This window comes from Sciurus carolinensis, chromosome 14 (genome assembly GCF_902686445.1).
Source record: "Sciurus carolinensis chromosome 14, mSciCar1.2, whole genome shotgun sequence".
Classification (NCBI taxonomy): Eukaryota; Metazoa; Chordata; class Mammalia; order Rodentia; family Sciuridae; genus Sciurus; species Sciurus carolinensis.
In genome coordinates, this window is record NC_062226.1 from 75,663,699 (window position 1) to 75,686,588 (window position 22,890).

At 39.4% G+C, this 22,890-nt stretch overlaps 1 protein-coding gene across 7 annotated transcripts in view; it reads right to left on the reverse strand.

Moving 5' to 3' along the window:
* The window catches only part of Trpm6 (transient receptor potential cation channel subfamily M member 6), a 150,298-nt gene extending 132,829 nt beyond the window's left edge, over window positions 1-17,469 (reverse strand). For 6 of the 7 annotated variants that reach the window (XR_007105008.1, XR_007105006.1, XR_007105007.1 and 3 more), the window contains exon 1: window positions 17,425-17,469. Coding sequence is in view for 4 of the 7 variants with exons in the window: in XM_047525125.1 (XP_047381081.1) it covers window positions 17,425-17,457 (33 nt within the window). In the remaining 3 variants the exon portion in view is untranslated. Of the gene's footprint in view, window positions 1-16,846; window positions 17,139-17,424 lie in introns of those variants that run through there. The other variant, XM_047525124.1, reaches the window with a different exon arrangement.
* Between the last annotated feature and the right edge of the window lie 5,421 nt (window positions 17,470-22,890).

The following is a 22,890-nucleotide window of genomic DNA, read 5'->3' on the forward strand; positions in this document are numbered from 1 at the left end:
GAGGCAGAAACTATTTTCAAAGTGTGGGCAATTTAGTGACCATTCCACATTCCAGTGTCTCTTATCCCCAAGAGTAGCAGCTCTCAAGTGTTTTAGACTTAGGATCACTTCATACTTGTAAAAATCACCAACAACTCCCCAAAACCTTTATGAGTTGAGCCTAGAAATATTTTCAGTATTAGAAATTAAAATTGGGACTTTAAAAATAGTTATTAATTAGTTCATTTTTAAAAATGATTAGCCTAATACATGTTAACATAAATAACTTTTGAGGGGGGTGGTACCAGGGATTGAACTCAACCACTGAACCACATCCCCAGTCCTATTCTGTATTTTATTTAGAGGTAGGGTTTCACTGAGTTGCTTAGAGTCTCGCTTTTGCTGAGACTGGTGTTGAACTCACCATCCCCCTGCCTCAGCCTCTGGAGCCGCTGGGATTACAGGCGTGTGCCACTGTGCCTGGCTATAAATAACATTTTTAAGAAAAAAAAATTTAAGTTTAGAAGAGTATTTTCTTGCAAGGAACAGTGGCACTCCTGTAATCCTCTTTGTGAAGATGAGGCAGGAGGATTGCAAGTTCAAGGCCAGTCTCAGCAATTCAGTAAGACCCTGTCTCAGAACTAAAAATAAATAAATAAAAAGGACTAGGAAACTAGCTAAGTGATAGAGCATCCCTGGATTTAATCCCCAGTAAAGAAGATGGAGGAAGAAAGGAGGCAAGGAAAGTGGGGGACAGGAGGATGGGGAAGAGCGCAGTGTCTGGTGTTTTTGCAAATCTCTTTCATGTTTGGAATAGGACAACTGGGTCCTCATATTTGCTTCCATATTCAGTCTATCGAGTAGTTTTGGTTGAAATATATAAAGAAAATTGGCCTCACATAGACATGGAGTTGGACAAAGAGTATTTATATGAACTTTTTAGTTAAATTGTGGATTCAACATAGCATCTTAGGAAAAAGTACATTCATGAGAGAAGGAATTAAAAGGGAAAATCATGTCTCAGTACCATTATGAAAGTCATTTTGACTTTTAGGACCCTTTGAAAGAGTTTTGGGGAGTTTCAAGAGTCCTTGGACCACATCCGGAGAGCTACTGCCAGCACGTGACTACATATATGCTCCAGGCAAGGTGAGGGTGAGAAAGAATCCCCCATTCCCCAGTTGGTCTCAGTTCCCACATGGAGAGCATATCTTAGTTTGCGCAGTGAATAGATTCTGGTACTTCACAATCGCCTGTTTAATCTGGTACTCAACAGAAGAAAGTTCCAACCTAGAGGAAAAGTAGTTCCCAATAAAAATCATCATGTTCTTACTGTACTTTATGGGCAATGTAGGGGATTCCTCAAGGATCATTTTGAATGCAACTTATTTTGAACCTTATAGTTGACTTCAGAGCATATCACACCTGCCCTCCTAAAGATGTCATTAAAATGTTATCCCAGTGACTTTGAAAAGGCATGTGGCATGTAGAATCAACTCTTCACAACACATTGGAAGGATGTATTCTACCAGTTTACCCACTCTCCTTTTAAAACACTGATGCCTCATTCGGGTATAGTGGCATACACCTGTAATCCCAGTGACCAGGGAGGCTGAGGCATGAGGGTTGCACGTTGCAGTCCAACCTCTGCAACTTAGCAGACACTATCTCAAAATTTTAAAATAATTTTTAAAAAGGGCTAGAATGTAGCTCAGTGGTAGAGTCCCTAGGTTCAATCCCCAGTATCACAAAAAATAAATAAATAAATAAATAAATCAAACACTGATACCTATAAGAAGACTAGCTTCAGTCATTCAATAAAAAGTGTATTTTGACAACTCAAATTATTGTCATAAATAAATAAAGGTTGGGGACGTAACTCAGTGGTAGAGTGATTGCCTTGCAAGTGTGAGGTCCTGGGTTCAATGTCCAGGCACTGCAAGTAAATGAATAAATAAAATAATGTCCTAAATACTAAAACCAAAACAGAAGAACTAATGTTTACATTAGTTACCATGTTTACATTAGTTACATTAGATACCATGAGAGGGCTTAAGTCATAGACAGCATAAGCATAGGCCATAAGACTCTGTAGAAAGACAACTATAATTCCCCAATTAAAAATGTGGGAAAAAATCTGTAAAAAGAGAATCCCTCTGCCTGCAAACACACTGGAAGTCTTCATGGAAGACATGAATATAGGAAAATCCTTGAAAGACAAGAGAGGGGTGATAGAATTCCACATTGGTTAGAAACAGGAAGGTTTCCGCCTGGAGAATTGAGAAGCATCCTTGTTAAGGTGATGATAAAAGCCTTGAGGTAACTGAGAAGCAGAGAATAGAGAAGAGGAAAGAGCCAGATACTTCAGGAAACATCTAAGCCTAAGGTGCAGAAGAGTCCAGGGACTAAAGAACAGAGTCATTAGCCATAATGACGAAATAGGAAGAGAAGCTTCTCTGTCCAAGAAAAATGTATGTATCATACAAAAGTAGGAGAGTTCAAAGAAATACTTCCTCTGTGATTAATACTACAAAGTAAAGAGGATAGCAATTTTATCCATAATGAATAAACTAAATGACAGAGATTCAGGAACTGGGTTATAAAAGAGAGGAGACAGGGAGATGGTGTAAGACACTCTTGTGAGAAACAATATTAAAAGCAATATCCACTAAATCAACAATATAAAGCAAAAGTCAACATTTACAAAGCCTTTCATTTACACCAAGGACGGTGCTAAATGCCTTGTGTGCTGTGGTGAAAGTAATACTCAAAAAGTAGGACCTGTTCATGGACAAAGGAGAAGTCAAGGAAGAAAGAGGTGAAGATACAAGAGAGAATGAAATGGCTTAAGAGATCTTGGTGTGGGATTGGGTGAGTGGGTGTGAAGAGATGACATGGACCCTCAAGAAGGGCTCAGACTTGGAAGTGCTTCCTCTTCTGATAGAGGCAAGATTTATCCTTGGTAATTTTGCCCAAGACCCTTAGGAACTATATTCTTTAGAAAGCCGCAGTCCATTTAGCTCTGAAGCTTGCAAACCTCAGTATTGCCTACCTCTTCCCCAGAGCAAGACAGGAAGGTGGGAGATACACATACATGCCCATTCCAAATCCCTTTTTATTACCAGCTCCTAGCAGTACCATGACACAGTATGATGCATTTTCCAAAGTATGTTCTGTGGATCACAAAACGTACAAAATGCTCTCTCAATTAAGCAGTCACCAAGACTAACATAGATGGGGAACACTAAGAGTACCCCATTGGACATCCTAGGGAATACAATACTTCTGCTGGGTGCTAGGGCTGGGTGCTGGACGATTATAATCATCCAGGGATTTACGTGATACACAAACCTAAAAATATGCTCCTCACAATATGTGTGTTTGCAGACATCTAGACTAGGGGAATAAGAATTGGGGGTAAAGGATAAGAGTAAATGTGATTGTATTTTTATTTGTATATTTATTTATATACTGAGAATTAAATCCAGGGATACTTTACCACAGAGCTTTTTATTTTTAAAATAAAGGCTGAGGCTAACCTCACTGGGATTACAGGCATGTGCCACCACTCTTAACAAAAGTAGATGTAGTTCGTTGGATAAATCAAATCTAGATGTAATGAAAGGACGGAAAGATCAGGATATAGCTGGGTATGGTGCATCCCTGTAATCCCAGTCAGCCTGTAGGATCACAAGTTCAAAGCCAGCCTCTACAATTTAGCAAGGTCCTAAAACTTAAGGAGACCCTGTCTCGAAAAAATAAAAATGACTGGAGATGTGGCTCAGTGACAAAGAGCCCCTGCGTGCGATCCCTAATAGAGAAAAAAAAAAAAATCAAGATACATTTGTTTTCTTCTCTGGCCTGTGGTTAATCGCTATCAGAAAAAAATGGAGATATCTTGTTCTCCCTGATTAATTTCCAGCAGTTTAGCTATAATCTTTTTTGAAATTCCTTCAGCTGCACCAAGGAACAGGCACTCCAGTTCCTTTAAAAATAGTAATAATAATCATAATCGCTTTGAGTAAACCCTCTACAACTGTGTTACATGAACAAAACAAAACAGATAATTATCATTTTTTAATTGTTATAATGCCACACTTAATTCTTTGCAGTACTGAGACTTGAACCCCAAGGCAGTCTACCACTGAGCTACAGCTTTTTTTATTTTTTACTAATTTATTTATTCACTGCAACCAGAGATTGAACCAAGTGATGCTTAACCACTGAGCTACAACCACAGTCCCCCTGCAACTTTTTTTTTTTTTTTTTTTTTATGAGAAAGGATCTCGCTAAGTTACTCAGGGCTTTGCTATGTTGTTAAGGCTGGCTTTGAACCTGTGATCCTCCTCCCTCAGCTTCCAAAGCCACTGTGATTATAAGTGTGCACCATGACACCCAGCATTTTTTGTTTTTTTATTTCGAGACAAGGTCTAACCAAGTTGCTGAGGCTGACCTTGAACTTGTGATCCTCCTGTCTCAGTCTTCCAAGTCACTGAGAATATAGACCTGCACCATTGCACTCAGCCCTAGCAATTTTTTTTTAATAGGCAATGTTATGAATGGTACAAATTCACAAGAGATAATAGATGATACTGGGAAAAGTTAAACCTCCCTCCAACTCCTGCATCACAACAATCAGTTTTCCTCCTCAAAAGCTAACCTACATTATAGTTTGCCATTCATTCTTCTAAAAAGATATGCTATAAATTTATAAACAGTTATCAAATAATTTTTTACATAAATACAGGTAAATTATGCACACTGCTCTGCTATTTTTTTCACTAACAATTAACTTATAGATCTGAATAGATAGGGTTGTTTCTTTTGGGGGATGACCAATATTCCTTTGTATGGATGCCCTATAATTTACTTAGTCAATTATCTACTCATGCATATCCATGTTATACTTCATTTTATACCAAATGGCTATGAAAGCAAGCTTTCATGTGCCTGTACACCTACATGATACAAATGTATAAGAAAAATTTCTAAATCAACTTAAATATTAATACATGACCCTCTATAAGAGATTGTACCAATGTATAAGCAAAAGATATGATTTACTAGCAACTTTTAAGCATTAATGAATATACTGAGTAAAATGCACTTCAGTTTCTTCAGGAACATGAATAGTGTGCTATTTATCCCCAGCTTCCTTTCAGAAGGATTTTGAGGTGACAATTCCTTCCATGTAAAAATATTGGTAATAACAAATAAAATAAATAAAAACTTTATTGCCAAAAGATCAGCCTCCTTACCCACAATGTCATTAATGTTCAGAAGCTGAAAAATAACTAGAGTACACCTTTGAAAACATGTTATTTCTGTGCATAGCATTACTTGCTTGTAATCCCAGGGATTCAGGAGGCTGAGACAGGAGGTTCATCAAGTTCAAGGCCAACCTCGTCCCTTGATTAGATTTTGTCTCAAAATAAAAAATAAGAAAGGATTGGAGTGGGGCACAGTGGTGCGCACCTGTAATCCCAGTGGCTCGGGAAGGCTGAGGCAAGAGGACTTCAATTTAAAAGCTAGCTTCAACAACTTAGCAAGACCCTAGGCAACTCAGAGAGACCCAGCCTCTAAATAAAACATAAAAGGCGGGGCAGGGCTTGGAATGTGACTCAGTGTCAAAGCGCCTCTGGGTGTAATCCCCAGTACCAAAATAATAAAATAAAGAAAACTTGAATGTTGAACAGCAATAAAGACAACTGAAGACCAGAAGATTTCAATGAAAAGAATGCCCTGATTTTCTGATTATACTTCTTCATAAGTCATGTGTTAATTGAGAAGTAAAGAAAGAAGTGGAGAGAAATTAGAAGGCAGGGGTCCATGGTTGCTTACTGCCCTGTGACAATGGGCAGTCTGCTCATCAGTAGGCAACTCAGTCAATTAGGTGCCAAGAAACCTACCCACTTATCTCACCAGCCTTAAAAAGGAACGAAAGCATTTCATTGCAAATTTAACCTGCCATTTCCCCCACCAAAACCTTCGACCCCTCCTGTACTCCCTAAAGGCCCCTCAGTATACTCAGGTGTCCAAGTTAGAAACCAGGGCATCACTCTTAATTCCTCCACATCCTTTCCCATTCAATCGACCATCAAGGGCTACTGCTTATACCTCTGAAATATCTCCTGTATCTGCTCACAACTCTGCTTCTTTATTGCCACTACCCTAGTTGAGTTCATCACTACCCTAGTTAGTCACCACAAACTCATGCCTAGATTGCCTCCCAGGTCTTTCTGCTTCCAGTTTTTTCTTTTTCAATCCACTCTCTGCAATAAAACCTATGAACTTCTTGTACTAAAGAACTGAATAAATCATTCTCACCTAAAACCTCGCAATGGTTCCCCACAGTCTTCAAGAAAACCTGAAAGACTCCAGGAGTTCCACAGTCCACTGCCTGCCTCTCTGGCTTCATCCCTTCCTCCTCCCCACTTCAGTCTCTACATTCTATAACTACTGAACAACTTTGAAGTCTCTGAATTTACCTCCAGGTGTTGTCTACATGCTATTCTCTCTAAGATATTCTCCATGGGCTGGGGTTTTGGCTCAAAGGTAGAGTACTCGCCTAGTATGCGTGAGGCCCTGGGTTCCATTTTAGCACCATATAAAAATATAATAAAAATGTTATGTCCACCTACAACTAAAACAAAGTACTTTTTTAAAAAATACACTCTCCACTCCCTTCTCTCTCCATCAATTTAGACACCATTTCTTCTAGAAGATCTTTCTGGAAACTCCCAGATCTGAATCAAGTTCCCTTTCGATATATCTTCTGAGAATTCTGAGCCCAGTCCATGCATTCACTGTTAGAAAGAACTTGAAACATACTCTGCCTCGAATAAGAATCACCTGAAGGTCACTCTGACTCAGCCTAAACCCCATCAATGCTCCATCACCATGTTAAGAAACCCCAAACACTCCATCGTCACAAGAAAGGAAATTATTATCTGGGACTGAAATCCTGAAAACACCTGAAGGTAACACCACAAGAACTTTTTCTTAATAACTCCCCTAACTACAAAAATCTCCTCACTCCCTTCTATCTACCCCAAACAGAAGACATGTCTCAATCTCCGCTGGGCCTTGCTCCCCAGGTTTGTCTGGAATAAGCCTGTGTTACTGTTGAGCTGCTTATCCTTTTTATTTTCTTCATTTGCTTCTTTTTTTACATTGACATAATCTCTTTAACTTACTACACTCTGTGCCCCTGAAAACACTGTGGTATACCCTGTGCCTAGCTAGGCACATATACAAGCATTTCACCAGGACCTTCCAAAGCCTAACCTGAACAAAAGAAGTACATAGGGAAAAAAATGAAATGTTTTGTGGCCATATAAATATGTCAAGTATTGTAACTCTCCAGTGGGGATAAACTGTGACTCCTCTGAATCTATTTGTACAAGAATTTTCTAAGAGGGCATCACAGACTTGTTTCCACAACATACAACTGAGGGAGAAACTTTTCCCAAAAGATTTCCACCAATTTGCAATTAATAGTGCTCCCTATCTATTACATTTAAGATTTTTAAAAATCTTAATCTTTGAGAGTTTTATCTTAAAAAACAAAAATTAACACTTATCTTGGTCTTTAAAATATTTTAATGTACAGAAAATCTATGAGATGTTAATTTGTTTTGTTTTGTTGTTTTCTGCTTCAGTGTTGAGGACTCAAGTATCTGGCATGCTGAGCATGAGCTTTACCGTTGAGCTATACCCCAGTTCTGAAATTAATGTAAAAGTTCTTGAAAATATTTAAAATTTTTATCCTGCCAGTCTACATTAAAGATGATTTGGAGTAGGGCCCAAATCAGTTGTTTTACTCAGGAAAAAGAAATTCCACATCCAGCATAATTAATTCCCCCAAAATTCTAAGAGGAAGATGTTTTTATAACATGGGGAATTGGAACCCAAGGCTGCTTAACCACAGAGCCACATCCTCAGTCCCCCAACCTCTGTGATTTTTTTGAGACAGGGTCTCATGAGGCTGGCCTTGAACTTGTGATCCTCCTGCCTCAGTTTCCCAAGACTCTGGGATTATAGGTATGTGCCACCATGCCCAGTAAGAAGATGCTTGTGGTCCAGGAAGTTGAGAGTCAGAAATCTGTCAGTGGGACACCAAGAATCCTGTGATTAACAGAGCGTGGCAGATATGAGATATTATCTGCTAGGTTAACCTTTCCCAAGCTCAGTCTCTAGCTATTACATTGATAGTCAAAGTCCCCCTGCTACTGTTTAGAGACGGACTGTACTTTGCATGCCATTCAGGACTGAAAGGGGAGCATCCCCTCCACACAATACCTGCCTTTAAGTCACCCAGGGGCCAAACTGTAGGACCATTTTCTCTTTTCGCTGGGTTTTGATTAAGACATTTTTCCCATATTTAATTTCTTCTGATATTATAAAATGAGAAGAAATACATACTATCCATACAGAAGGGACCTTGAAATAACAAGGACAATTATAAAGGAGAGATTAAACAATAGAAAAGCAGCTTTTCTTTCCTCCTTTCTTTCTCTTTTTTCAGAATGTGCCACTTAATGCTCATAACATTGTGATTGTATTATAAGGAAGAATATTTTACCTTAGCCACCTCCAGGTACAAACCCAGGCTATAAAAAAATAAAATAAAATAAAAGAACCCACCATCATTGTCTGTAGGTCAGAGAACAATGTTGATTAAACACAGGATTCCATGACCTCTGAGAAACTCTGCTCCTCCTGGACTTTACCCCAGCTCTGCCCTTCAGCTAAACTGAAAGACCCTCACACCAACAGGACCTCCGGGAGAAAGATCTTGAAGGTTTCCCTCAGGATTCAGAGCTCCTGGTTCACCTGTCAACCCTGCTCTTCAGCTGGCTGTTAAACCCAAGTGCCCACCAGCAAGATGAAATTTCTTCTAAAATGTCTCCAGGAATAAGAGCTTCTCAAAAATGCTTTCCCAGTTGCAGGAAGTAACTATAAGAAGCTTGAGAAACACAAACATGGGTCCAAGTGGCTTGCCTCTTTGTTTCCTGCAAGGATTAAGATCTAATCTAAAGTCTTACACTAATTTACAACTCCGTCCTTCTTTGCCTTTCCAAAAGCCATCCTAAAAACTTGCTATTTTTAGAAAGATTTTGTTTTGTTTTCGTTTTTGTTTAAAGGACTGAGAAATGAACTGGGGTATTCTGCCACTGAGGTACATTCCTACATTCTCAGAATTTTTTTTTTTTTTTTTTTTTTTTTTTTGGAGACAGGATCTTATCCAGTTGGCTGAAGTTGGCCTTGAATTGGGGATCCTCCTGCCACAGTATCCTGAGTAGCTGGAATTATAGGTATACTACCTCACCTGGAAAACTTTTAAATTTTAAGATTTTGGATCCCTGGAGCCAAGTGCAGTAGAAGGCATCTGTAGTCCCAGCCACTAGAGAGGCTAAGGCAGGAGGATTGCTTGAGCCCACAGTCGAGGCCAGTATGGGTCACATAAAGAAAACTGTTTTTTTTAAGCTTCTGAGATTTATTTTTATTTTTAATTCCACTATTGCCAGAACATTGATTTAATGTTTAAATTGACTTATATTTGAGTATATTTGAACTCTATTACTTATTGAAATATATTTGAATTATATTAATTTGATTAAATTTGATATAATATGTATTACTGATACAATAAACTGCTATAATCCAGAATAAAAATGATTAGAAAGTTCACTAATTTAAGAAATATTACATTATTATTATTATTATTTCTAGAGTTTTCCATTTGATGTATATAGTTTAGAGAAAACTGTCTTTTTTAAAAAGTGACCCACACCTTATAATCCCAGCCCTTCTGGAGACTGAGGCAGTGTAATGGTGATCCACTTTATGCTTTGAACATATCCCTTCCTGCTCTCAAACCAGCATGTTTTTTCTCCTCCTCAATTCTCTCTTCCCTGATTCTCTCCTCCCTGATCTTCTCCTCCCTGGTCTTCTTCCTAATCTCCCTAATCTCAAGAAAAAGAATTCCTCTGAATCTCCTCTTTTAAAATTCCCTGTTCCCCTGATGAACAGAATCACAGTCTCTAGGACAGGAGTCCCCTGTATTTCTCCTTTACTAGCAAAGTAATAAAACTTCTTTTTCCTTTTTCTCAAAACCATGTCCTCATTATTGAATTGGCATCAGGGACAAGGACAGAGCTTTTGGTAATAGAGGAACATCACAAACTTGAGGCCAGTGAAACCCTGTCTCAAAATAAAAAGGGCTGGTGATGTAGCTCAGTTGAAAAGTGCCTCTGCATTCAGTCCTTAGTCCAGTAATAATAATAATAATAATAAATGAATAATTTTTTTTTAAAAAAAGCAAGGTAGCTGGAGAAGTAACTTCAAGATAAAGTGCTTAGGTAACATGGGCAAGACTCTGAATTCAATGCTCACCACAGTGAAAAAACAAAATCAAAAACTTAAAGAAAACAGTGTTTTGGACCCTCTTTTCTAATTTAATCCAAAACTATCTACGTGCTCGACCTTCGTCCAAACAGCAAAACTGCCTGCTCTGAAGGCGGAGTCTTTCTAGTTCAGATAGGATGAAGATTGGTGTTTGGTTTGTTTTACTTTGAAATCCCTCTGAAGCAGATACTGACAGCATTAACAAAGGTTGGAGAGGATTAACTAATACAGGCCAAGAATCTGCAAAGTACTCTGTGGACTAAATCCATCTGGGAAGAAAACTGGTTTTCCTGAGACAATACAAGTTTCAATTGACAAAAACCTCTTGGTCCTTAAAAGATCAACAGAGGATATCTACTTCCTCCAGGAAGAAGGAAGATGTTTTCATATTAAAAGGCCAACCTGGTCCATAGGACAATACTAACAGCAGAGGAACAATTATTACATATATTCCACACTCTCTATGTGCCCACCTGCACAATACCAAGCATTTTGTTTATTAACTCACTCAATCTTCCCAAGAGATGCTGGGTGCAATTATTATCTCCAATGTATAAAAAAGAACACTGAGTCTATGAGAGGATGAATAAGCTGCCCCAGAGGCATATCAGTTTATTAAAGTGACACTGGGGGCTGGGCATGGTGACATGCTTGTAATAATCCCAGTGACTAAAGAGGCTCATAAGTTTGAGGCCAGCCCGAACAACTTAGTAAGACCCTGTCTCAAGAAAAATAAAAAGGGCTGGAGATGTAGCTCAGTGGTAGAACAGCCCTAGGTTCAATCCCCAGTACTGGGGGGGAAAAATGATACTAGGATTCATCGCAGGAAGTTTGATTTATGTCCATGCTCTCAGTCACTTCACTGCACCATCAGTTATCTGGAGAACTTGTGCCAAATCCGAGTCAGGCGGAGTGGTGCATGCTTGCAGTCCCTGCTACTTGGGAGGCTGAGGCAGGAGGATGACTTGAGCCCAGGAGTTCTGGGCCAGCTGGAGCAACATAGTAAGATTCCAACTTGAAATAAAACAAAACAAAAACACTTGTGCTAGCCGGGCTTACCAGTGCACGCCAGTAATCCCAGCAGCTCGGGAGACTGAGGCAGGAGGATCTTGAGTTCAAAGCCAGCCCTAGCAAAAAGCGAAGTGCTAAGCAACTCAGTGAGAATGTGTCTCTAAATAAAATACAAAATAGGGCTGGGATGTGACTCGGTGGTCGAGTGCCCCTGAATTCAATCCCTGTAACCACCCCCCGCAAAATGCATGTGCTAATACCAATCCTTGAAGTAGTAGAATAAGAAAGGAAGAAAAAGAAAGAAAGAAAAATTCATTCTACAATGCCTTAAATTTAATTACAAGAGCCAGAGAATGGGGGCAGGACAATAAGGTTAATAAGTCATCAACAATAAAAACTGTTTCGCCTTCCTTAATGTATAATATAACCATAACTTAGACCTCAAGTGGCCACTCCAGGTGCCACCACCCATTCTTACATAGGAACTTCAGGATAACTAACCCCAACCAGTCCAGAAGTAATGAGTACTTCTTATGAACTGTCGTCCTCTCTCCAAATTTTGCCCGTTATCTATAGCCAATGTAGGTTCAGTGTACACATTTTATACTCTCTCTCCACATTTTTGTTATAAAAATGCTCTTGACTCTTAGCTCCAGTAGACATATTTCCAACTGCTGGTAGTTGCAGAATTTGTCCTAAGACTGGGTCTTTTTTTGACTAGCACTTGTAAAAGTTCACTAAACCCCTTATTTCGGAGAACTCTTAGTCTCAAGAAATTTGGCTTAAAAGTAGTGTCTTACGGTTCACAAATTACTTTCTGAATAATTATCACACAAATACACTGAGATCCATGAAAGATAGTAATGAGTGAAATCAGGCAGGCAAAATTCCCAGGAAAAACCCTGCCATGTCCTCTGGGAATCCTTAGACTCACAGAAATATCAGGCAGGTCATGAACCCTTAGAAATTACATACTGACTTTGGTGTGGATGTCATTTTTAAGAACTGGATCAAAAATAAATGCTACCCAAAAGATCTAAAGTTTTCCAAAGAATATATACAAATGGTCAATAAGCACATGAAAAGATGCTCAAATCCATTAGACCCTAGGGAAATATGAATCAAAACCATAAGTTTCCTCTTTATACCCACTAGTCTGTTAAAAATAAAAATTCAGAAAATTTAACAGATGGGTAGAAATTGAAACTTAGATTGCTATTGAAAATGTAAAATGGTCCAGCAATTTGGGAGGCTGAGGCAGGAAGATCACAACTTCAAAGTCAGTCTCAACAATTTAACAAAGCCCTAAGCAACTTATTGAGACCCTGACTCAAAATAAAAAATAAAAAGGGCTGTGGATGTATTTCGGGGACTAAGCAACCCTGGGTTAATTCCCAATACCAAACAAACAAACAAAATCTAAATATAGATTTTCCATATAGTCCAGCAATTCCACTCTTAAGGATCTACCCAAAAGGATTGAAAACATAAGTTCACACAAACACATGCATACAAATGTTCATAGCAGTATTATTCATAATAGCCAAAAAGTAGAAACAACTAAAATATCTGTCAAATGACTAACAGGCAAATAAATTATGATACATCCATGCAATGGAATAGTGTTTAGCAACACAAAGAAGTACCCAATATGCTGCAATATGAAACTTGAAACAGTAATGGCAAGTGAAATAAGTCAGTCACAAATAACCATAGCAGGATGCATCCATTTATGCAAAATGCCCAGAATAGACAAACTACAGAGCAAAAAGATGAGTGGTTGCCAGGGTGGTATGAATGGAAGGACTAGAATGTGACAGCTACAAGAAGTGGTATATCTCTGAAATTGACTGTGATGATGGATGTTCAACTGTTAATATGCTAAAAGCCATTGATTACACTGTTCAAATGAATAAATTATATGATATATAATTCTATTACTTCTCACTGCTTGAAACTGCTTGTGACACTCAAATAGTCTCAGTTTTCCCATACTATAAATAACCAAAGAACCTCTTCTTGAGAGATAAGTAAATACCAACTTTCATTGAGATTAAAGGGAAGTGACGCTGGGTTGTCCCAAACAAGGGGAACTAAAAAAATACTCTGGTGCCAAGTCAAACAGAAGAAAGTTTCCAAGGGTACTCCATTGCCATGCCCTCCTGACACCCTGGAAAACCTGTGGGTTCTAGTCAAAAGTTAAGACCCAGCTGAAAGTCAATTCAACAACCAAACTCAAAATATAGAAGGCTGGAAATGCAGCTCAGCAGTAGAACTCTTGCCTAGCATGTAATTTCTGGGTTCAGTCCCCAGCATCACAAAAAAAGAAAGAAAGAAAGAAAGAAAGAAAGAAAGAAAGAAAGAAAGAAAGAAAGAAAGAAAGAAAGAAAGAAAGAAAGAAAGAAAGAAAGAAAGAAAGAAAGAAAGAAAGAAAGAAAGAAAGAAAGAAAGAAAGAAAGAAAGAAAGAAAGAAAGAAAGAAAGAAAGAAAGAAAGAAAGAAAAAAGAAAAGAAAGAAAGAAAGAAAGAAAGAAAGAAAAGAAAGAAAGAAAGAAAGAAAGAAAGAGAGAGAGAAAGAAAGAAGGAAGGAAGGAAGGAAGGAAGGAAGGAAGGAAGGAAAGAAAGAAAGAAGAAAAGAAAAGAAAAGAAAAAAGAAAGAAAAAAGGCAGTACTTTGAAAGAAGTGGAAGAAAAATCCCATTATGAAGGAGTTTGTGTGAGAATCTTCCTTTGCTTTTAAGTTAAGGTAGAAATATATATAAATTTGCCAGGCATGTTACACACCTGTAATCCTAGCAACTTGGGAGGTGGAGGCAGAGGGGTCACAAGTTTGAAGACAACCTCAGCAACCTCAGAGAGACCCTCAGCATTTTCTCAAAATAAAAATAAATAAATAAGATGGTCTGGGATGTAGCTCAGTGGCTAGCATCCAAGTTCAATTTCTAGAACCTAAATATATAAATAAATAACACATACACCCTTTTGATGAGCCACATCACCAGCCCTTTATTATTTTTTTATTTTGAGACAGGTTCATGCTAGGTTACTTACAGTCTTGCTAAGTTGCTAAGGCTGGCTTTGAACCTGTGATCCTTCCGAGTCACTGGGATTATAGGCATGCACCAACAGGCCTCATATCCCAATCATTTTTAAGTGTGCAGTTCCATAGTGTTAAGTATATGCACATTGTTGTACAACCAATCTCCAGAAATTTTTCATCTTGAAAAACTTAAACTCCAGGATCCAGAGGCATAGCTCAATGGTAGAGCATATGTTGCAAGGTCCTCGATTGGATCCTCAGCACTGCAAAAACGAGAAGATGGTAGAAGGGAGAGTGGACAAGATCACAGGACACTAAATGCATGCAGGGCTGTGGGTGTGGCTCAGTGTTTGTGCACTTGTATAGCATGAATGAAAATGTCTCAGTGAAACACATCAATTTGTACAGTTAATTGCATTCATAATTATAAATTTTAAAATACTTATATTCTGTACCTATTAACAACTTGCCCCTTCCCTTCTTTTAAACCCTGGCAATTGCCATTCTACTTTGTTTCTACAGATTTTACATCTTTATATGGCTTATAAGTGGAATCATGAAGTATTTGTCTTTTTGAAACTGGCTAATTAAACTTAGTGTGATGTCCTCAAGTTTCATCCATCTTATATGTCAGAGTTTCCTTCCCTTTTTTTTTTTTAATTGAACTTTACTCAAGATAGAATTCAAATATGCTCTACCACTGAGCTACATCCTCAGCCCTTGTTTTTATTTTGAAAGTCTCACTAAGTTGCTGATGCTGGCCTCAAACTTGCAACCCTCCTTCCTCCACCACCAGAGTCACTGGGATGACAGGCATGCACCATGGTGCCTACCCGTCTCCTTCCCTTTTAAGATTGAATAATATTCTGTCGTAGGTATGTATATCTCATATATCACATTTTATTTGTTCATTCAGAAGATCTATTTCTATATCTCAGAGTTATAGTTTCATTAGTCTAGTGGAGCAAAAGCTAAGGTTATCATTTTAAACCAGGAGAGAGAGACTGCTTATATGATGTTTGTACTCTAGGAAACAACTAAGCTGAAGCTGAGGTCCATTTCATCAAGACACATCTCACAACCCCTTTTATCTCAACAATAACAGTTTTGTTCACTGTATATTTCCATGTCCTGAAACAGGACTTGGCACATAGTTTGCACTCTGTAAATATTTGGTGGCTAAATGAATCTAGAACAATGATTGGTCACAGGGAGAAAGTGCTGTATGTATGATCTTGATCACTCCAGCTCTTCTCTGCATACTAATCAAGAAAGCACCAATATAGGGCTGGGGATGTGTGACACAGCGGTAGAGCATTTGTCTGGTATGCATGAGGCCCTGGGTTCAATCCCAGTACTGCAACAAACAAACAAACAAACAAACAAAAAACAATATATACTGACATGGAAAAAATCTCCAAGAACTACTCCTAAGCAAATCAAGTTATAGATACTCCATCCCAAATGGTTACAGACAGGTTCTTACAATCAAGCCCAGATGGGTCTAGTCAAAATATTCTAATACTTTATTAGTCACGGAAAAATCCAAAGCAGATGTCAAAATGACATATCAAAACCTGTATACTGGTGGAAACTAACTGAAGAACCCCATTTCTTCATTTCTTACTTTGGCAGTTAAGGGTGATCCACACCTTCTCCCTAGAACAAATGATCACAGTCATGTTCTCAGGGTTTTAGGGCTCTGACCTGGGTTCATATCTCATTTCTACTTTTCTAGCACAGCCTCGTTTTTGACCGGTGAACTAGTAGAATTAAGGGGGAGATTATACTCAGATTTTAAAGGATTATTTCAGCCTGAAATAGTTACAAATCACAACCTATGGAATATATTAGTTATTATTCTAAGAGCATACGACATACAGTATCCCACTAAATCTTCAAGTTACAAATAGTATTCTTCCATTTTCCAGATAAGGAACATGCCACAGAGGTTAGCTAACTTGCCCAAGGTCACCGGTAGTGAGTGGTACAGCTGGGATGCTAACTCAGGCTACCTAGCTCCACAGAAAATGCTCTTATCAATCAGGCCTGGCTGAAATGAGCTAACTTTTGGCAAGCATCCTGAACACAACGTGCTTAATAATGGTACTTCGCATTTCATACACAATGTGTGGAAGTCCAGAAAAATAGGTAAGTGGTAGCCAGTTTAAGGTTTGGCTGCCTTAAAAGAGACCAACCTTTTCCATAATTCCACAAGCTCACTCTTTCCCCAAGTATCACCAGAGTTCTCCCAGCTGCCAGGGGCGCCCTCCTTTCCAAGCCCCCAAAACTCCCGGTTGCACAGGGTGCCAGCCTTGGAGCGCGGCCAGGGCGCGGGAGTTGTGGCTGCCGCTCCCGGCTGCGCCGAGTTAGCCACCAGAGCCAGAAGCCGCGCGACCTGCGGTTACCTTGACGCGCACTCTCATCGCCCCAGGACTCCCGCGCAAGGACGCAGACCGCGACTTGGGCACTTCTGTCGCTCCGAGAGCGGCGATCCCTGGCTCGCCCGGGTCCCCTCCCGCGATCCGTGCGTCTGGCCGCTGAGAGGTGCGCCTTCTCGCCTCCCAGCTCCGGCTCCCGCCACCTCTGGATACCTCTCCCACTGGCCGGGAGCGGACCCACAGAGAGAACTCCCTCCGGGGATTAGTCTTCTCGCGTATTCCCCACCGCCCGGAGCCGAAGCCCTGCTCCGGGTTCGATTTCCGCTCTGACACCACCTCCGCTCTGGCCTCACTCCAGCCTCTGGAACAGGGGCTGCGGGTCCTGTCCTTCGCTCGGATCCTCTACATTTGCCCACACCTCAGCTGTGATAATCATCTTTGGGTGGAGACTAGAGAACTCGCAAGCCAGTATTTCGTAAATCCTAGCTATTCTAGATCCTAGTTAGATTATTTGTGAGCCTGGCTCCACCCGCAGCCCTGGGCTCCGATCTAGTGACTTGCCTAAGTCCCTTGTGCCCCGCCTGGCAGAAGCATCTTGAGAGTACCTGTAAACGCTGGGTGACAGTCGACGCATCCATCCTTGATTTGCAGGCCCCGCTACCAAAGCCTTGTCTGAGCTTGCGACTGTGGAGTCAGAAAATCTGGACTCAGGCTCCACCTCCACACGCTGCCTTTTACAGCCCTGTGGTTTTGTCCCGATAGCTTTTGGCCTCAGTTACCTCCTGTGTAGAAAGGAAGGTGACTCCAACTTCACTTTGATCCAAGAAAGTATAGTGAGGATCAAATGGGATTGTTCACTTCCATCTCTGACAATTTTTATGGTACTGTATTGTTCTTGTTGCGTCAGTGTGGTGGGGTGAGGACGCCCAAGATTTAAACTAACAGCACTGCTTTTACTACCTGTGAGGTATTGGAAAGGTCAATTCTGTGCCTCAGTTTACTTCTCTATGCAGTGAGAATAATAGAAAAAAACCCACCTCCCTCATGGAAGTTGTAATGAACAAAGGAAAGCACTTTTTTTGCTTTTGTGTGAAGTACCATACAAATGCTTTTGTTATTTCTGTTATTTTTGGTAGGTTCTTTAGATGGAACAGTGTCCCTCCCCTCAGAGTACTAGGGATGGAACCCAGGACCTTGCCTTTGCAACTGATCTACATCTCGGCCCTTCCAAAAGAGGTTTTATTTTGCTGGGCATGGCGGTCCATGCCTGTAATCCCAGCTGCTTGGGAGACTGAGGTAGGAGGATATTAAATTCCAGATCAGCCTCAGAAATTCAGCAAGGCCCTATACAACTTAGTAAGACCCTGTCTCAAGTTAAATAAATAAATAAATAAATAAATAAATAAATAAATAAATAAATAAATAAATAAAAGAACTGGGGATGTGGCACAATGGTTAAGCACCCCCCTGGGATTCAATCCCAGATGCCACAAAAATAAAAGTTTTATTTTGTGACAGGGTCTTGTTAAATTGCCCAGGCTGGCCTTGAACTTGTGATCCTGCCGCCTCAACTTACCAGATGGCTAAAAGGACAGGCCTGCAGTCACTACACACAGTGAGACATGTATGTTTGTTTGTTTTGTTTTGTTGTACTGGGGATTGAAACCAGTGGTGCTTTACCACTGAACTACATCCCCAACCCTGTTTATGTATCTATTTCTTTAAGGACAGGGTCTCACTAAATTGCCAAGGCTGAGCTCAAACTTTCCATCGTTCTGCCTCAGCCACCTGAGTTGCTGGGAGTCCAGCTGCCCAGCAAGGCAGTCATGACTAAGGCTGTGGTCAATGATTTTGAATGAATCCCAGTATGTTGGGAGAGGTGGCACCAAAGTACATGGGCAAAGTGAGGCTGACATTATGACAAGTGTTGTAATTAACAGGACTAGGCTGTCATACACGTGTCTTAAAATTAGGAACACCTGCCTATTAAGTCCAGTCTGAATTTTTGTTCAGTGAGTCCATATGCAGACAGAGTTATTAACTGTGTTCCTCCATTTTTTCTCCCCTATGTTGTTCCCCCATTTCTCAACATGATTTTAAAGAGCATTTCTTTGTTTATTAGAAAACTGGAATTTGACCAGGCACAGTAGCACACACCTGCAATCCCAGTGGCTGGGGAGGCTAAGGCAAGAAGATTGCAAGTTCAAAACCAGCCTCAGCAACTTAGCGAGGCCCTAAGCAACATAGTGAGAACCTGTCTCCAAAAAAGGCTAGGATGTGACTCAGTGGTTAAGCATCCAACTAAAGAAAGAAAATGAAAATCAGAATATGTGTTGGTATTTTATTGTTGTTTTTCTATTGAAACTGATTCTCTTTTTCTCTCCTTAACTCATCTCCTTCAAAGAATAATCTGTAAACATTTAACATGTGCACAAGCTCTTCTAAGGAAAGCAAGTATCCCTTGATTTGTATCCTTCATTCATCTCCTCTGCTAGTTTTCTAACAGCCCTAGAGACTGGAAGCTCTCAGAAATTTGCAGACCCACCAAGAAGACTACACATTTGGAACCCAAGATGCTAAAAAAATCTCGATGTTCTGTGACTATCATCTTCTAGTTTCATCTCTTGGTGAATTTTACATATTAAGATGGTTTTATATATATATATATATATATACATATATGTATATATACACACACACATATATATATGGTCATATATATATATATACACACACACACATAAATATATGTGTTAGTATTTCCCCATTTAATAATTTACTTATTACTTCCTTAATAATAGGCTTTAAGTTAATTTATTATGCTATATAATTTTGAAATACATATCCTACTATGCAAATTTGTATCATAGGTTATTATTTGGGTGGGTAGACAGATGCGATCTTCCTCTGTCACAAAGTCCTTTATGATGGCCTTTTGTTCTTGTTAGCAAAATAGTATCCATTTTCCTAGCGTTTAAGATGGTTAAATAAAGTTGATGGTTGTATTACAGTAATTCCAAACATAGTATCTACACGTCATGACCTTATCTCAAAAAGTTCCAATTATTATACCTTCAGGGATGTTACAGAAATACTTGGGTAACTTCACCATCAAGTAAATCACATACAATTTCTTTTGAGGAGGATGTAATCTAAAGATTTCATCAGCACTGAAAATGTACACATTTTTTGCTGTGCTCATGTTGCTGTACTGAAAGTTGGTTTGCTCAAGGTTTATAAATACTTGCTGAAGTGAAGTTTTAAAGAATTAAATAAAAGCAAAATAAAACTCACTAGTAAATGGAAGTCAAAATTTTTGAATAGGAACTTTGATATAGACAAAATGTCTTTGGAATTCCAGTTCTGCCATTTATTCAGTTTGTGACTTTAACCAAATATTTGACTTTTCTGAAACTCAGTTATCTTATAAAATAATAGCTAATAATGTGCTAAAAATAAGGCATTGGCCAGCTTTGTGGCACATACTTATAACCACAGCTACTCAGGAGGTTGAGATCCAATCACAAGTTTGAGGTCAGCCTTAAACACTTAGCAAGAACCTGTCTCAAAAGAAAATTTAAAAGGCTGGGGTGTATCTAGTGGTAGAGCACCCCTGGGTTCAACCCCCAGTACCACAAACATCAGGGGGGAACAAAAAGGCCTTTAGCAAAGTGTCTAGCACATGGTGGGTTCCTAATAAGGATTAACTTATCCATGATACACGTTGATAATGTAGAGAGTATTTCAGGAGGAGTATTGAAAATACTTAAATTGAAAATATATACACTTTAGGGGCCTGGGAGTGTTGCTAGTGGTAGAGCATAAGCTTAGCATGCACAAGGCCCTGGGTTCAATATAGAATGAAAAAGAATTAAAATGTATGAAATTTATTTTATTTGTTCATTTGTTTGCTTTTACAGTATTGGGGATTGAACGCAGGGATGCTCTACTCCTGAGCCACATTCCTAGCCCTTATAATTTTTTGAGATAGGGTCTCAATAAATTATTGACGGTAGCCTGGAACTTGCAATCCTCCTGCCTCAGCCTCCTGAGTAACTGGAATTATAGGCAAGTGCACTGAACTTGAATGAAACTTAAAATATTTTAAGATTCCCATTTTAGTTCAACAGACTGTATATATGATTTTAGCACTTCTTGTGACATTATATATACATTTCAAATATTTTATTAAAAAATTAAAAACAAAAACAAGACAATGCTAGATAAGTGAGCAGGTGTGAAAGTTTCTGGTTAACTCATTTATTTCCTACCTCTCAGTTTTCATACCAGAAATGGAAAAGCCTAATTCCTTAAGCTACTGGAGTACTTGTCCTATGAGCAACTGTGGCTGACCTTCCAGGGAGAATGTACTGGGAAGATAAACTGTCTCACAACAAATAACCGCAAAATTTAGTGACTTAAAATAACATGTTTTTCTTTTTTTCAATTTCCCATAATTCTGAGGGATGGCTGGGCAGTTCTGGGGGGTTGCTGATCTTCCCCAGTGGACTTCTTTCCAGGACCATGTTCTCAGGACCATGTCTGAGTTGAGGCTCAACTCAGACACGTAACCATGGCAATTCTGCCATATATTTTGTTGGCCACAAATTGAACTCAGACTTACAGAAGTGGAGTAGAGACTCTGCTTTTGCATGGGATGGCTATTGTAAAGTCCTATTGCAAAGTGAGGTTTTCCTGGGATAGGAGTATGTGATCCTTACACAACCTAGAGTGTCAACTCTTTTAAAGAAGCTAAAGACAGTGGCATCCATCAGCTTGCCTAGCACTTTGTAAGAGACACTCACCCAATTTTAGTATTCCTGAAGCAATATCTTAAGACAATTTTAGATCAGGAATCAAACACTTAGAATGTTTGCAGGATGGACTAGAAGACTGGAACACTTAAAAAGGGTAAAAAGAGAGGACATAAAAAAAAAAGAAAACTGGAGAGAAGAATGGGAAGAGGAAGAAAAGTGTTGAGGGTAGCAAGAGAGAAGAAAATAAAGCACTGTTTCTATTAATGAGTGCTACCAATGGTGCACCAGGTAGCGTTTCGGTTTTGATTGTTCATCCTCCTGCAAACTTGAGCTTCTTGCAGATTGGACAATGTCTTATTCACCTTTGTTTTTGTGGTGCTCAGCACAATGACTGAAAAACTATTCAGAAAATATTTGTTGACCTGATTCAGTCCATTCTGGACTGTTAATTAATCTTCTAAAATTTAAATTTCACAGCTAGCTATGGGCATAGGTGTATTTGTGATAAGAAGTCCTTAGCAACTTTTCCTTTCTTATTTTTTTTTAAATACTAGGCATTGAACCCAGTGATGCTCTACCAACTGAGTCACATCCTATTCATTCTTCTTTTTAATTTTGAGACAGGGTCTCAATAAGTTGCTGAGGCTGGCATGGAATTTGGGATTCTCCTGCCTCAGCCTCCTGAGCCTCTGGGATTATAGGTGTGCACCACTGAATTTGGACATAGACAATCCTTTCAACCTATTGAGAGGTCTGTGAAACACACAGACTCCAGGGTCCCACCCTAGAAATCCTGATTCGAGAGCTCTGGATGGGAATGAGTGCTTGGGGCCTGGGAATCTGCAGTTGAAACTGGACACAGAGGCTGCATCTTGTGCCTCACTTTCTAGTTAACCTCACCTGACCCTTGTTTTCCACAATAATCAGGTGAAGTCTGTTTTCTTTCATTACCAAGAGCTTGATAATCAGCAAAAGTGCCTCAGGGCAGCTACACCCTCTAGCCTGTTTATTGTGTAATAACTGCACACTGGCAAACTAGTCAGTGGCAAGAATAGCCCAAAGGAAATAATGATCTTTGTTCTTGAGATTCACAGAACTGAAAAGCATCTCATGACTCGGTGATTAGGATCAGATGTGCATCATCTGGCCCACTCACCCTGAAAAGGCACCCACCAATCTGGGAACACCCATCAATCACCTAAATTAACCACTCCTAAATCAGATTCCCAGCAAGGTGAACTTTGTGACAGAGTCCTCCATCTTCTTGTTGAGCCAGCTTTTTGAATGAAGTCTTCCTAGCTTCAACACCTGTCT